The following is a 17,701-nucleotide window of genomic DNA, read 5'->3' as shown; positions in this document are numbered from 1 at the left end:
AATCCTCCAAATAATTATTTAGACTTTTGTTAAGAGAGGAAATTGAATGAGAAAAGAATACAGACAAAAAGAATAATTTCGGTAATAACTTTACATTTTTAACCCCTCTATCAAATCTGTCACTGGCCCCAGCAAACATATGAAGGAAAAGATAATAAAAATGAACACGTTGCCGTCACCTCAGCTTCTGTGTCTTAAAATAATTCATTTATTTACGGAACTATATATATATATATAACTTCACATCTAATGTACATTACCATCAACATTTTTGCACAGTAATAAAATGTTGTCCCTTTTTCTGTTTGTTTTAGTGTTTTACATGTGGGATTGTATGGAGGACCAGCAATGTCACAGGATAAATGATAAAGCATTTCCTTCATTTCATGTTTGATAGGTGTTAAAAGTGAGGAATATAGACTATAGCATATAAATTTCTATATGATCCAACCATTTATAAATATGTCTTGAAAAGGTTTTACAAAAACACCACAAAACACTCAAATAAACCATTCCAGGATATATTTATAATTACATTAATAAATAGTAAAATCGATTCTCTCTTTAATTCACATTAACTTTCTCCAGCTGCTTTTCCTATAAACTAAACGATTAGCTAGGCTAAATCATGGACCTGAAACCAGGATAAACAGTTGGTCATGGGACATGTATTTCAAATTCTATTTTGTCATGAATTAATAAATATATTTATGAATGGTTTATTAAAGTTGTTTGTTATTTTTGGCAGCTTTCAGGCATCCATTGGAATTATTGATAATAGGTTCTTTTTATTAAATTCTCATTAAAATGTGAAATGAAATAAACACTGTATCTCTGTTCCCGTGACACTGCTGATCCTCCAAACCGTGAATATGTGCGTCAACTTGACATTTCTGCGTCTCAGTCTAAATGTTTTTCCTCTTTTCAAACCGGACAGTGACAATTGTAATTCTGAGGTAGATTCAGTTCAGTATATTCAGTCATTTTCTACAAGAAACAACAATAACAACAGCCTAAAGAGTTTTTAATACGGCCCGAGCTCCGTCTGAGATCTGACCGTGACTCGTGGATTCATCAAAAATAATGAATGGGATGAAATCGTGAACAAAAAAATTAAAAAGTCTCTCCTTAAAATGTGCTGCCACCGGACTCTGCCGCGGTCGACTGCAGAGGGTTGTTGATGACATTTAGATTTTTATTGTTTAGTTTCCATTTGTTCCCATTTTAATAACAGCTGAGAAAAAATGCGCAACGTACAAATCAGTTTATTTCGTTATAAATCCAGGTATCTGTTAACTGCCCGAGTGGCAAATTAATGTTTTAAAATCAAGGTATTCAATACTACCTTTGGACATTTTTAGCCAACATTGTTTATGTTAATGGTGGCGCATAGCCTATAGGCTATATTTTATTAGTTTTCAGTCGTAAATCTGCAATGTAAAAGAAAAATCAATTTAAATCTATTTGAGCGAATTTAGGCAATTTGTTTTCCGTCTTGATGACTTGTTTCAGCTGATGCCAAATGGAAATGTGTTAATTTATACCTAGATTTAGCCTATACATTTCGCTCCTATTGGAAAATAATTAAAAACAATTCAGACTTAACTTTTACTAAAAGCGTGATTTCTGATTGAACAAGTGGAAATAATAATAATAATAATAATAAGACTTTATTAAGGACACAATCAGAGGTCCATAGGGACTAACATTAATTATGATGACATTAATGATGACAATAAATAGTGAAACGTGTGTTTGCTTTAATTTCTGACACTGTTTTTTGCATGATTTCTACGTGCGCGCGCACTACTAGTTCTGCTCAAATAAGGAATTAAAGAAAATCTAACAAAATGTAATTTTAGTGAATTTGCGTTGTTCTTTCAGACCAAAACCTCCTCCTATTTTACTCTTCTCATCATTCGTCATTTATTTATTTTCTGCTTGAGCGCCATCACCGCACCAGAGCCACAGCGACACACCTTCTGAGGGGAGACAGATGTTTTCTGACACCATGGCAACATCTGGTCTACAGTACCGGAAACAAAGAAAAAAAAAAAAAAAGCAGAAATACCACAAACATCACACACCTACAGTCAGACCTGTGAGTCCACACCGGGAGAAGAAGAAGAAGAAGAAGAAAAGAGGGTCAACAAAATGTAAGCGTCCATCGTGGTGTCCGCGTGCGCCTTTTGTCCTTTAATTCTCTCCCCTTGATTTTGCGCATCATTGCACGTGCACGGTGGTGTGTTCAAGTTCAATCAGTCAGTGGTTGTTTTTTTTAATTATTAATGCATCTGATTTGAATCCAGAGTCTCTGGCGAGGAGGATGAGGAGGAAGAGGAAGGTCACTGGTTGAGCTCCAGGGCCCAGACCTGCTGCGGCCACCCGGTCCGGCCCTTCACCTTCTTCTCGGCTCCTAGAGACTCCTGCATGCCCTCGGTCTGGGTGGAGGACGAGGAGGAGGAGGTTTAATTTAGTCAGTTACAGGAGAGGCTGCTTAAATTATCTGACAACATTTCCCTTTCCTGGACCTAGGACGTTTCCTGTGACGTCACTCCACGACATATTAATGTCACAAATTCACCCTGCAGATTGCATTAGGAAAATATGCTGCTGACAAACTAAATGTAGTCAAAAATGATTTCACATGGACTATGTAATATAGCTTAAATTATATAGGCTAATATATCTATATGTAAACAGCTTATAACAATCTAATGCTTCACAGACACCATGCGCGAAATTTCATTTAATTGTGTTTTTAATCAGAGATGGAACATGTATTAAGAGATGTGTTATACTAAAAAAAAAAAAAAAGTCAATGTATGTGTTCTAATGGTACTTTGCAATTATTAAAGTGATGTGTAGTTGAAACAAGTATTATGTGACCTTTGAGCGTTTAAGGGTCAAATTGTGAATTAAACAAAACAAAACGTAATGATTTGACTAATTAGGAGTTAATGGAATAATGAAGCAAACCCACGAGCCCACATTCTGTAACGAATTACATTATTTATTTACATAAACTGTGAAGCAAACAATGTACAGGCCTATGTTTTATGTTCTCTGCAACTTCCTGTATCAAATCCTGATTTAAGATTGTTGCAAAAAAAGTTCTTTCTATTGAGACTAAAAATCCTGTTTTAATGTAAAGTAAATAAAAACACTTCTTGCCTCCACTGAACTGTATTAGCACCAAAGCTGCAGGTATCCATGCACAGACTTGAAAGTAAGATAAAATGCAGTTAATGTTTGGATCCAACTCACCAGCTCTCGTTTCCTCTTCAGGTCCCTGTTCTCGATCTTCTTGATCTCGGCCTTGAAGCCCTCCGTCTCCCCGGTGTCTTTGGCCAGCACGTCCATCAGGTAAGCGATGTAACTGGTCGCCAGACGCAACGTTTTTATTTTCGACAGTTTGGTGTCCGCGGGCACGTTGGGGATACACTCCCGCAGCTCGGCGAAAGCGGTGTTGATGCTCTCGGTCCTCCGGCGCTCCTTCTTCGGCCCCGACGCTCTCCTCTTCCCCATCCCCGCCTGCAGCTCCTCTAGCCGGGCGTCGTGCGTCGCTCCGGGCGCCCCGAGCTCCGCGGCCGGGTAGGGCGCCTGGATCTGGAAGTCCGGAGGCATCTCGCCGTGGTTCACCACCCAGCTCTGGAAGTAGGGCGCGTCCTGGTGGCAGCGCTGGACGAACGGGAAGGGTTCGTGCATCAGGTGGTGGTGATGCTGGTAGCCCCCGATGAGGTTCATGTTGAGCTGGGGAGCGAGCGGCGCAGGTTCCGTGGTGTCCGTCGCCCTCGGTCTCTCTCAGCTGCGGCCCCACAACGGTCACTGCTCGTCGATGTGCAGCCAGCGGGACTCATGCAAGACCTCAGCGCGTTTCCCCCTGAATTCATCCACGACGGAGCCGAGCGCAGCCACCGAGCTTTACATGGTCGTCATGGTGGAAGCGGCTTCGGCCGAGGAGGCGGGACAGGCCGCGGAGGGAACGGGGTAAATCCAGAGAGCGAATCTCGGCGCTGCGCTCCGCTCGTGCTCTGCTCTTGAAATCTCCGTTTGCCAAAGAGGCTGCTCTGATTTTGCCCAAGAAATCTGACCCCCGCTGAAGGTGTGAGGGCCCCCAGGTTTATATGATTTGGATGTCAGCGTGGAAAGGAGGCAGCCAATAGAGGAGAGCGCCCAGGATGGGAGGAGAGTCTGGAGAGCTTTGTAATAACATGCGCCATGGTGCCATAATCTCAAGGCAGCGAGTATCTTAGTTGGGAGTCGCTGTTGTTGTTGCTGCTGCAGATGTGAGGGGAAAAAAACAGATTTTTTTGGAACACCTCGGGTTTGAATGTCCCTCTCTTGAAGTTTGGAGAGGTTTTTACGCACGGGATTTACGCACCATCTCCGAGGGGCAGACCTGTTTAATTAGGTGCTGCTGTGATTCAGCGGTTTGAATAAGGAATTATGTGATTTCACTCATCAGCTCGAGACCGATCATCATGTGGGAAAGTGAAGAGTGTGGCTGCAGCAGGGGATTCAAGTGTAGAAATAGATGATATGATAAATAAATGGACATTTGAAAAGTCCTTGCAATAAACACAAATAATAACATATTTATTATTTTTAAAGATCGTAGTTCGGCCATAAAACTGATTTCCAGAATAAAAAGAACAAATACGTGAAGTCAGACTCTTTATCTCAGCCTGCAAACACGAGATTATTTTCCACTTTTCCCACATTTATCCTCAGCTCCTCCAGTCTGATGCCTGTGTGGTGATTTTTCATATTTTCTTGAACGCGTAATGGTCTTTTTTTTTTCTTTTGCATGGAGAGGCTGAATTTAGTGACTTTTATTATCAGGGCAAGTTGGCCTGAGCAGATTATCCGTGTCCAGTAATAACAGCAGGTAAATCTCAGGGCACAGTGAGAAGTGTAGATGGTTTGATGAATTGTGTTGGGACGCACGTACGCACGCACGCGTCATACCACCACAGTATAAGGAGGTATAAGAAGAAAAAAGCGCGGCTTTATCTGAGCATTAATTCGCCCCCACAGCTCCTCACACACACACTAAAACACATCATCTTATCTCCATCGCCTAAAAACATTATCCCATTACATTACACGACCTTGACGCTATTTAGAAACCATTTACGACCGCGTCTTATCTAAATACAGCCATAAATCAGGAGGTGTCACCTTCCTGCAGCGGGGGCTCGTGGAGCTGCGTCTATTCCATAAAAGCTGCGCAGGCCCCGCTCACTGTTTACACCGCCGAGGTCTGCAGCCGTGCACGGTTCACCTCCACCTCCACCTCCACCTCCCCGAGCCCTGATAAATAATCATCACTCACACGTTTCTGCCGCTTATAACAACTATAATTATAGGTTATTAACTTTTTAACTAACACGTAATTTAAGGGAAGTTCTGTTTTCACCAATTTTCTTTGTGTATTCTTGAATATTCATATATTTTTGTAATGTCATATTTCGATCTGTTCATAACTTTACTTCATGATGATTTTACAGGTTTTTCTATCGTCTTCTCATTCGTCATGAAACTTTTCTCCTCCCGGGTTGAAATCGTATAAAACATTGTAAAAAAAAAAAAAAAAACTTTGTAATTCCATCCCATTACCGGGACCTTTACATTTACTTTTTAATGTTGATGTTTACTCTCTTTTACAAAAATAGAAAATAAAACTTCCTTTGTAGTTCATAAAAATCCATATTGTTAATTATCTTGAGTGTAATTCCGATCAGATGAAGACATGCAGATCCATGTCAGCGTTTAGTCCGTAGTGAAAACCACAGATCTTTCGAACAAATAATAAAAAACTCAATAAAAATGTGTGATAGGGAAAAAAAAGTGTAATAGGGAAACATCTGCGTGATCTTCAGGCAGGTATGTGACGGAAAAATGCATTTCTGATATAAAACAATTGAAAAATTGTTTTAAACAATTGAAAAATTGTTTTAACACCTCAACATTCAGTCAGTCGTCATTTTATTTTAGTTCACTAACATTTGTAGCCTATATTTTTATCTCTTATTTTCTCATGAAACCACACAGCCTGTAATCTGAATCTACATGTTTGTTCTCACTTATAATTCAGAGACAGTGAAATTTTCCCTTTTTTTCAACCGTAAACTTTGTTTACTCAGAGATGAAAGGGACAGATTTGCTTTTAACTTTGTCAACATAGTTATGAGCAGTTAATTACTAAATGCAATTATGAGCTGCTTTAAGAAAAGATTTAAACGTTAGGAGAGGTGATTCATTCGTTATTGCTTAAACCACTTGGAACAGCAAGTTAGAATTACTATTGTCAGAATTTGGACAGTTTGTATCATAATCATGTTTTTTATTGGTGTGTTTCAAAATAAAAGCACCTCAGAGGAGCAAGAAGAGAAAATAATATCTGCAGTAAACCAGTAAAATCACAGAAATTAAAGATAAAGATCCACAGTGACTGACACAAATTAATTAAAATTAAAAACACATTATTTTATGAACTTACATAAAAACTAAACAAGCGTTTTATGAATAAAGACATTAATACAACATTCAGTATAAACACAGGGGCCATACAATGGTGATTTAACATTTCCATTAGACTTTATTGTAAAACACTTTTATTACTCTATAATGATGTGAGTATTTTAGGCCCATGCAGCCTCAGCTGCTGTTGATTTTGAACTCCACATTTGTCACATTTCAATTTTAGGTCTTGGGACTGTATTTTATTTTGTAAGGAGGAAATGCAGCAGCTGCAGACTCACAGTGAGGGATAGCGCTCTCTGGTGACAGGTGTTAATGTGTTCACCTGGGATTTTACCTTTTCTATATCCCTACATGGAGCTGCAGAGGCTGGCAAACGCAGCCTCTTCCACCACCAACTTCCATTTTCACGTCTGTGTGACGTCAGATCTTTTTGGTCCTAAGACAACAGAAAATATCATGTCAATTTTACCAAAAGATGTTTAAAAAACTGCAGCGTGTATGCGTCAGTTTTGAAGATCTTCAGGTGTTTGGACAGGAAAGCTTCCAGGCTGTTACTTGGTGTAAACGCACCAACCTGTCTGTGATGCCGAGGCCACATTCAGCTGTGTTTGACTTCATTGCGGTCACTGGGCTTTTGGTGGTGCGTACGTTTGGGCTTTGTACTTGTCGGATTTGTTATACACAACTGTGATTTTGATTTGGAACAGTCCATTTGAACAATAGAGATGTTAATATTGTCACCTTGAATTAATATTGTTTCACAATTTATAGGTAACGTTGATTTGTTGTTGTTTTTTCTCTCCAGGTTCATATAGTGTCAGCTATGGAGAGAAGAGGGTTTTCTCTATGGCTCTGTAGGATTTCCACCCAAAAAAGATGATGCTATCATCCAAATTTAAACGCCCGAAGACACTGAAACTGACAACTATAAATGGCAACTTTTGACATTTTAAGGTGAACAAATTTGATGTCTTAACGCAGACGTCAATATGGACATTTTGGACCAAACGGCTTTCCGTATCCTCCTCTGTCCTGCTCACATGTTCTGGTGCTGTCAGGCTGAGGAACACCATGCAGCCTCCTGAAAGAAAACCTGACACTGTTGATTAAGACGTCCACTACGCAGAGATGAAATACAATACCGGTCATACTCCCGCCTCCTCCCCCCACTCTCTCCATTTCTTTCTCCCTCTGTATGTATCACTTTCTCCTCCACTTCTTCTTCTCATCATTCCTTCTTTCAATTCATCACTTTCCTCAAACATTTAACCAGAACCTTCCCCCTCTCTCTCTCTCTCTCTCTCTCTCTGATCTCTCTCTTTCTCCTGACCTGCTATCGCTGGACGTGCTGAAAGACCTGGGCAGCAGTAATAGTCTCTTCATATTTTGCTTTCAACCGCCGTAGACTCCAGTCATCTCTCCCTCTCTCCCTCTCTCCCTCTCTCTCTCTCTCTGCCAGGGGAAACATCCAAAATAGGTCATGAGGAGCCATCTTGGCCGTGTTATGAATTCTCCTCATAATTGTTTGTGTCATCGTGTAGATTTTTCAATAGACGCTGCTTCCCTCCTCTTGAGAGTGCTTACCCTCAACTCCACATTTCCAAACAAATATCCCCGCTGGTTGGAAGGTCCGGGGCGGGGGCTCGGGCCTCGGCACGGAAACCGCCACAGAACAGCTCGGACCAAAAGTGTTTGTCATACAACAGCAGCTCTGACGCCGTCACGCAAACCCTGATTGAAGTGCTGGGCAGAATTAACTTGTGGCGGCTTCTTCTCCTCCTTCTTCTGGGAAATACATGGGCAAACTGGGTCATGCCGTGGAAGTGGCGCAGGAGGCAGCCCCGGTGCATGATGGGAAAAGGAACAGCACCCCTGAGTCGTCTGTTGATCTGAAGTGGAGCAGGACAAGACGAGGGAACAAAGGATGCTGAATGTGATCTGTGTCGTGCCGCGTTCAAGGTCACATCAAGGTCAGAGCTCAGAGGAAACGTCATTAGACGTCAAGACTCAGAATCAGACAAGACGGTTAGAAATCTAAAGCTGCAGATACACTGACAACGCTTTATTTGTGACGCTCATTTCAGAATTATTAACATCCAAAAATCATTAGATAAGTCCAGAGGAAACTAGATGATACCTGAGATGTTGGAAATCATTTTTCAACACCTAACTAGTCAGAACATCAGTTTCTCTTTCCTCAACCTGCTTGTTTCTCTATTATTATTGTTCATATTTTTGTCGCCCTACTCACTCCTGTTCACCTGTATAAACAAGTTTCAGCTGAATCAGAAACATGTTGTGATGTGACCCCACATCCAGTCTCATCCTCTGCAGCAGCTGGTGGTGTTCAGTGTCTCTCATTTCTATAGTCTGCAATTATTCATTACAGGCCTTTGACCTTTTTCTAGTTATTATTATTGACACAGGTTTTTTTTTTTCTCTCGCTGCACTGAGGCCGGTTGGAATAATAAAAGTTGTTTATTGTGAAACAGGAAACTGTTGACCCTCAAAATATACTATATATATATGTATATATATCGAAAGATATTTGAGGGATTATTACAAAAAATTGTGTTTATGTAAACTTTAGGAATATCAGATGAGTAATTGGTTTTTTGCTTGTTGATACTGGCTCCAAAAATTTCACATTGAACTCTAAATAGAATAGAATTAGAATGGAATGAAATAGAATCACTTCTATTATTACTGTTAAAATACAGTGAAATTTCTTCTGCCTCTCCTCCACTTCTTAACATAGCACATCTCCAGTGACACGGTTACACTAATTTCTCTATGAAAAACACTCTCATACCCATTAATAAACTGTACACACTATGAATAAAGTATATAAAGAGAGATAATATTAAAATATTGCACATTAGAAACAGTTCTTAACAGAATAATTGCTCATATAGTAAAACAGTGAAAACGGCCGTGGCTAAAGTCGTTCTTTGACTCCTCTGGTTAAAGCTGCAGTGACGGTTCAGTGATTAGATCACAGTGGTTTAGGTATGCTTGATGCACAGAGTTTGATCTGTATGAACAGACTCCAGTTGAAGAAACTTTATAGTTTGGCACTAAGGAGTTTAACCAGACCATTGACTTTTACTGCAGCTTCTTCTTCTCCTGCTGCTGCGTCTCACTTTCTTCTTCTTTGACTTGGATCTGCTGGTTTCCTCTGATCCATACCTCCTCCTCCTTCTCCTCTGTCATCCCTCCATTGATAAGTGATTGTCGTCTCCACCAGCGTCTGCTCTCTCTGGTCATCCAGCGTCTCAGAGCTGCACTAACTGTCCTCTGTAGCTGCTGTAATTCTGCCCGTCCTCAGCCCATAAAGATAAGAGCGGGGCAGCTGGAATGTGGAGCTGAGAGGTGACAGTGACGAGCTGAAGGGACGTAAACCGACATAAACGCCAACACGTCCTGTAACTGCCTTTTTTTTTTTTTTACCTCCTCTGTGTTTATCTGACAGACGCTTTGGACACTTTTTATAATGTCAGTTATAAAATAAAACGGATTCAGTGTGTATACAGGTCACAACTGCAGCCGCTCCCATAGAAGGAGAAAAAAGTTTTAAATTTCATTTTTGTCGTCTGCAGCAGCTGTATGGATTGTATTATTTAATGTAAAAAGTAATCACCAGGAGTTCAAACAGTAATTCCTGAGCGCCAGTGGCTGTTTTTGTCCATCTAACAGCCCCAAACCCTAAAATATGAATCCAGTACAAATCCCAGTGCTCATATTTTCAAATCAGAAAAATCTTTAAAATTGTTAAAATGACCTTCACTCTTTACTATTTGTGCAAGAACGACTCAATCTTAACAATCAAACAGGCCAACAATGGGTGTGTGCTCTCAAAGAGTCACAGTGCTTTTCATATATATTATAATGTTTTTAATGTAACTGATCGTGCTCCTGATTGTTTTTAACCTCTGTAAAGCACTTTGATTGAAAGTGCTCTACAAATAAAATGTATTATTATATTGTAAATGACCAGATTAATATAATGTGAATATTTACATTCCAAAATTCTTTCTATATATAGAACTCATCATAAACACTATATATTGCATGTCCATGTGCTCCTGTTATATATGTAGTAGTTAAAACCATGATGGGAAATGTTTGTATGTAAGGCTGGAAATTCACTATATGAAAACAGTGTTGGTCCAAGAGGTCAAAGGTCAGAGCCTAAACTCTGCTGCCTGCTGCAGTTCAGCAGATGAATGAGCTGATGGTCGTGCACGGGATTATCGACTGCTGATGAACCCACAGATACTTCACTTCACAATGACATAACTCACTGAGAGAAAAGTTGTTTCAAGACTTCATTTGGTGTCGAATAATTGTCTGACAGTCTAATAAGTGTCTCACAAAAACAGAGGTCACAGCGAGGTCAAGATGATACATGGGGAACATTTTAAAATGTGTGTCTTTTTTAGCGATACAACAACTTTTTGAGTTTGTATAATCAACTAGTGAGTCAATACCAAATATTTGAAAATTTGAGGAGTTTAAACCATTATTCGGAAAGGAAAAATTAGCAGTTTGAATTTATGAAAATGAAAAGGAAGATGAAAATATTTCCTCAACAATTTGTGTTTTGTGAATTATCATGTTGACAAAAGAAAACCCAACATCAAAAGAAAGAGAGCATGTATACATACTGTATATACATACACACCTGAAATAAATAAACATAATATATATTTGTTTGTATTGTGCCTATTATTTATAGAATTAGCTAAATAATACGAAAATTTACACTGGATATTGTAGCTTCGTGGTAGCTTGTACAGGTTGAAATGTACCTACACTGTCTTGCATACACAATTAAATGTCACTAATAAGCAATAATCACAACTTTTCCTTCCTTATTGAAAGATACACACACACTCCAATCTGCTCTGCCCAATCCAAGTTTCTTCAGCTCATAAAAATCAAATATTAATAGATGATTCATTGAAAGGATAAGTGATTTATCATTTAATAATAAAGAATCATTATTTTGTTGCTGATCTTTAATTATGGATCAATTATTAACTATTAAATACAATTACATCATCAGACCATGTGATGCAGCTCAGATAAGCTTCACTTATCCACCCACACTGATCTTCACTTTATACTTACACATCAAATCAAGACTCCCACCTCCACACACACACACACACACACACAGAGCCAGGTTCTGTGGACCACCGGCAGGTCGGGGCTCTAATGATTTCACAGCAGCAGATTTAACAGAGGGTGGCTGCTCTGTGTCAGACGACCCCAGAGGCTTTAGAGAGGCTGACAGTCAAAACATCGGCACAAAGCCTCGACCCTGAGAAACCTGGAGGTGGAGACGTTCAGGGACCGACTCCTCTAAAAGCTTTTTAACACTGAAGAGGCCGCAGCAGTGTCGATGGTGAGGCGGCCGACAAAACTAGGTTGTCAACAACATTTAGAATCTGTTACATTGTTACTGATCAACGCTGTTTCAATTTAAAGTTTCAATGACCCTCCTTAAAGCTACTAATATTCTTGTTAATCAGATAATTTCTTTCTTAGTGAATCTTGTTATTGAGTTCCCCAGGGTCATCTTCGCTTTTTCTGAGAATAAATGTGCAAATCAAATGATGCTTTTTTCTAGTTTTCATCCACAACTCTTTCAGTACAACACAGCTAGTTGTGCTCTGTTTTTCAGTTTGAGAATATATAAATATTTACTGTTTAATTTGCCTTCTAATGGGTAATAGGGGTGTTATGAATAATCGCTTTGAATCAGAAAATTGGTTTTGATTTAAAAGATTTGAGTGCATCAGTACACGGATTCATTCTTTATTAGCTGATGCTGCTAAATGTTGTTGGCACAGAGTGTGTTGTTGTTACATTGAGTGAAGATGTGCAACTTGCAGGACTGAAAACTGAACCAGGAAGTGAAGAATAAGAAGTAAAAGTTGTGCCTTTGGACAGCGGCATTTCTAGACACTCCAGATGCCCTAGGCCATAGCCACCTTGGAGGCACCTCCAAAATTCCCAAACCATTGATGATTCAATTTTTTATACTATGCACAGTACACAGCCATTGGCATCATTATGTTGCCATTGATATGGACCAGTGTTAGCCATCTCTGGGGGCCCCCTTCCAGCTCGCCAATTGCCTGGGTTGCTTATCCTGTTGCAACGCCTCTGCCTTTGGACCAAATGTTTTGGCTGTAACATCGAACATGAACATAATTCCTGCCTGTAACAGATGACTATACAGAGTAAAACCTGCCGTGCCTGGGCAAGTCATATGTGTTGAGTCGAGACCTGTTGTCTCATTTGACTTTAATGTATTAAATGTATGTATATAATGCCACACCTTGGAGAAACTACAGAAGTCACAAAAAAGAAACTAAAGTAACTTAAATTGACAAGTAATTTTCAAAAAGTGAGGTGAGCAATCATCCATGTTATTTTGAGGCAATTATGTTAAACCCATTTCTGAGAATATGGGTATAGCAATATTTGGATATTGCACTTGGCCATATATCAATTTCAATTAGCCTACATTGTGATTAACTGCTAATGTTTTTTTCCCATGTATTAAAAAACGAGTGATAGGAAATTATGAATCGTCATACAATTTGCTACCTCATTCTGCACCCTAAACGATTAGCCTATATCCATGGCAACAAGTGGTATCTGAATGTATAGCTGGTTATCAGCATGAGTGAATCAAGAGACACATGTTGAATCAACTGTGAGAGATGCAGCTTGTTCTTAACATTCATTTATCACTCATGCAAGAACATATGAAGAATTGCATCTGTATGGCTGTTGTGTCCAGTCCCACGCTGCCGTGGTGCTGAGGTCATTGTGCTTGGGGACATAATTGCCCCTCAGGCTTTTTTAACGGCAGAGGCAGCTAGTTAAAGCCGCTGCTTGTCCATTCATACCCAGCTCTCTGCACCTCCTCGCTCTCCCACTCATTAAAACAGTGAATGGGCCACAGATGTTGAGTCGCCCATTAGTTTTACCTGGAAGCAGCTTTGGGAGAGTTGAGGTTAGAGGAAGCAAAGTTAAACACCAGGTTGAGGGCTTCGTTTCCCCCCTGCTGGGGCCACCCAAGCTAAAGCAGCTTGGGCTCAAGACGTTGGAACATCAAGCTGGAGATGCTTGCAGAGATCTCCGAGATTTTCTATAATGCATTAAAAAGAAATAGATACATCTACTGGTTCTATTTCAAAAGTCCTGTTTCAGTCTTTGGCCGACAAACAAATCTTTTAAGCTTGGATCTACTCACAGGAGCAACATCTCCAGCCCTGATCCTCAGCGGAGGTTATTCATTGTTTTAACAGGTTTTTTGGAAGAATCCTCAAGGAAGGCAGCTATGAGACTTTGATAAAGTCATTTTATCCACACCAAGGTTTCTACATGACATTACCTCAGGTATGTGGCCCCCATCTTGTACCTTATTTTGGTCGGGGTCTGTTTTTCACGTTACCTCTCTGAACTCAACAGTGGTTTCTCTTCTGGTTTGTTGTAGGAACTTGAGTGATCCTCAACCTGAACCGGATAGAACGCCTTTGGGATGAACTGGAGACAACAATTGCTGAAGCTCTTGCAAAATGACAATCATCAGCACCATCCTGTTTAGCATGACAACTTCCAGTAGAAGAAAAGGCAAGACAACCCTAAACCTTTATTTAAAATAATAAAACAGGCTGGGTCTAGCCCTTTACCATTCTAACCTAACCTCCGTTGAACAAACCCTAAACCCTTAAAAAGAGATGAGGTGAACACAGCTCGCAATTCGTCCACAACCTTTTGTAGGCTACAAAGACGAGACGAGCTGCGCCTAACTGGTTAGCATATTAATCACTCAGCATAATCACTTTTTAAAGTGATTGGATTGTCTGTGGCTAGCTGATTAACCCTAGAACACTAACGTTACAAAAAGTAACATTATCACTAACGCCGGGTATTTTTTACCCGATATAATATACCCATAAAAAAATATTTCTCACCAAAGTATATTAAAATACAACAATACATGGCAAATTGAAGTACACTTCCTTAATTTTCCACTATACAATGTTTCACAAAATGAAAAAAGGTATCATGGTGACCCTATAAAAAAATGTCCAAAATTTGTGATTTTTTTTTGTTTTTTTGACAAAAACTTCTTTAAAAAAAAAACTAATGGAGCTGGGACTTTGTCCTTCAGACCACCCATTTGTGGGACATTTGAGCCTTATTTGGTGGAGTAAAAAGAAAAAAGAAAAATTTTCAGCATCACCAGAAATGGTGACCAGATTTAGATACATAAACACTAACGTCGGGTGAAATCCACCCGAACATGTGCTTGCTGAAAAAACTAGGGATGGGAGCAGGGAAACCTTCAATGACGTCACTGAGCAGTATGAAGCTACCCAGGGACCCATGAAACTCAGACAACAGCAACATAATGAAAATTATGAAACAATAATTTCATGGGTGAAAATCACCCGACGTTAGTGTTCTAGGGTTAACATGCTAACTTAAGTAGTAGACAAGACATTCAAAACTTGAATGTTTCTTCTAGACTGGTTGGTAAACAGCTGTAAACGCTAACGTTAGCTATGTAGCTATAGCTTATATTTACAGTAATACCTCCTTTAAGCAGCTCAGCTCTGATCAAAAAGAGTTAAAGTAAGAGATTGCCTCAAGGGCAGGTCGGTCAGATTTTTCTTTCCATTTGTCTCAGCCATGCTGAAACGCTTTCCTATCTGTGCACACCCTAAAATAGCCTTGTAGCTCTGTGTCCCAGCTGGCATCAGGCCTCATGATAGTGTCAGATCAGCCTGTGGTATGCAGCAACAAGCTCTTGGATTGGATGCTTATCACGTCAGCGTGTACTCTGATTGGATGCTTATCACACCCGTATCCAGTTGTTGGCTCATGGAGTGACCTTTACGGTATCAGCATGGGATGTCATTGCAGGGCGAGGTGGATACGACGGGACTTTCCCTGTTTCTTTTCACACCTTTAGGCTCCGTCACCAGACTGAGGTTCAGCAGCTGTGTCGTGTCCAGGAGGTTGAGCTGAGAACAAACTGAAAATGAGACAAATAGCAAAATGAAAAATGCTGGCGGCATCATGATCACAGGGGAAAATTCCTCCTTTTATTTTCATTAAAACCTCCATATGCCGGCTGTACAGGCCTGTCAGGGGTTTAGGGGCAAGTCAGGTTCTTTCAGTTTATTCATATGCACAGTAAAAACATATACTAATAAAATGCTTTATGGGTTTCTCTTTACTCAAAAACAATAATAAAAAAGAGGAAAACTTATCAGAACAAAACTAAGGTGCTGGTGAAATAAGTTAAAAACTGGATTTCAAAAAAGTCAAGTCTGTGCCTCGTGCTGCAGATAACACAGTCAGTGAGACGATATGCATCAGTGATAATCAACATTTTCACGTTCATTAAGTCCATAGACACAAAAAGCAGTCAAACTTTCTGATGTCTGCACTTATTTTAAAAATCCCAAGTACTCATCACTAAAGACTTACTGTGACTTACAGTGTGTGTATGTGCTACATTGCCTGACTGAGGCTGTGTTGCATTTATATTGCCATCATAGACAAAGAGCTTCTAGGGACTGAATTCAACTGAACCCGTATCACACACCTGTCTGTGAGGTCATCCAGGTGAAGGACACTGCATCACTCTTTCTTCTTGTCCATGTCCATGAATCACTGTGAAGCCCCAAGCCGCCATACATTAGTTTCCCCCCTAGATAACGGGATGATTGATTGGACATCGAGATACAGTATAACTAAATAACAGTCTATAGAGCCTATTGATTGAAAGGAAACATTCAGTGCAGTGGAGCAGGAAAATACTGATCAGTGATTTATATGTATTGAGCCTGATATCAATTGTTTACTACGTAGCTGACCAGCCTTGAGGCCCTGGGTGTCTCCATGGATATTGGATGACTGGTCATCATACAGCTACGTAGGGGAGAGCAGGGTCGAAAGTAACATTTTTCAAATAAATGTCATTTAAAAAGATAGTATTACAGAAAGAGACATTTTTTTGTTGTGATCACCATCTCACATGTGTTCTCTATCAATACCAGGTGTTATTTTGTAAAAATGTGAAACGACATCGGTGTAATTTGACTTTGAAGAGAAGCTGCGCTTTGTTACTTTCACCACTTTTGTCCCTCATGGCAGGGACGAAGATGTTTGATGCCATATGACAATTGAAATCCAGATTAACTGACTGGCTGTATTTCTCTGTGAAAGTCCACTTTTACGTTTCAAGTGAATCTTTTGATTACAATGGGTTGAAGCACCACTTAGATATTTTCTTCATGGGGTAATATATCAACATTACTACCTACTTAAAACACTTAAGTATTCAATGGTGTGAAAGGCCCCTTGGTTACACAGTTTAAGGACAATTTGGAGATGTTGTTTTCCATAAACTGGTCAAACAAAACCAGGACATATAAGTGTAGGTTTGGATACCTCCTGATAATTCCTCACATGGAAAGCAGGATTTTCCCCAAGTTTATCACAATATAATGTTATATATAATGTTTTATACTGTTTAAATGTTTAAACTATACTGATTACTCAGATGGAGCTGCTTGGCTGAAGGACTGCCTGCACTTCTGTGGCCTGGACATAAATCTGACCGTGAGTACTTTGTGGTCGTTTAGGTCAGTCCTCCTGTGGGAAAAGGGAGATGAGAGACTCGGGGTCAATCTGGGCTAAGCCCTGCTGGTGCCAGTGGACCCCCTGGTTCCCCCCAACAGACCTGAGACAGTGATGACACCAGACCCAGGTCAAAGAGAGAAAGAGTCTGTGTTTGTCTCAGGCTGCGAGAGGTAACAGCACCAGGTACGTTCACAAATTACGCAAACAAAAACATGGCTGACAGAGATGATGACACAGGTGAGCCATCGCACCAGAGAGGAAAATGTAAAAAAAAAAATTCAGTCTGATTCTGTGAAGATTTGAATTTGAATTTGAATTTCTGTGTGTTTTTTATCTTTTATGTTTTTTTATGTCACATTAAAGGCATAATTTTGTTTTACTATTTTCATAGACCAAACAATTAATCTATTGATTTAATAAATTTAGCAACAGATTGTTCATTAGAGGGAGCAGTCTTACCTCCAGTGAAACTGCAGCTACACTTTTTATTTAGCTACAACATTTCCAAGGATGCTTTTCATCGTTCCAGTCC

At 39.9% G+C, this 17,701-nt stretch overlaps 1 protein-coding gene across 1 annotated transcript; it reads right to left on the bottom strand.

Annotated features, from left to right (window-relative positions):
* Positions 1-1,703: 1,703 nt before the first annotated feature.
* LOC146974657 (heart- and neural crest derivatives-expressed protein 1-like) lies at positions 1,704-4,097 on the bottom strand. Its single transcript, XM_085798219.1, has 2 exons — positions 3,268-4,097; positions 1,704-2,441 (listed from the first exon to the last, which is right to left on the bottom strand). Exons 1-2 carry the CDS (start codon positions 3,745-3,747, stop codon positions 2,346-2,348), a joined length of 576 nt encoding a protein of 191 aa, XP_085654345.1. The 5' UTR covers positions 3,748-4,097; the 3' UTR covers positions 1,704-2,345.
* Between the last annotated feature and the right edge of the window lie 13,604 nt (positions 4,098-17,701).

Source organism: Trachurus japonicus, chromosome 14 (genome assembly GCF_045865225.1).
Source record: "Trachurus japonicus isolate A0001 chromosome 14, Traja_1.0".
Lineage (NCBI taxonomy): Eukaryota > Metazoa > Chordata > Actinopteri > Carangiformes > Carangidae > Trachurus > Trachurus japonicus.
The sequence above is the reverse complement of the archived record's forward strand: the minus strand, read 5'-3'. Positions and strand labels throughout refer to the sequence as shown.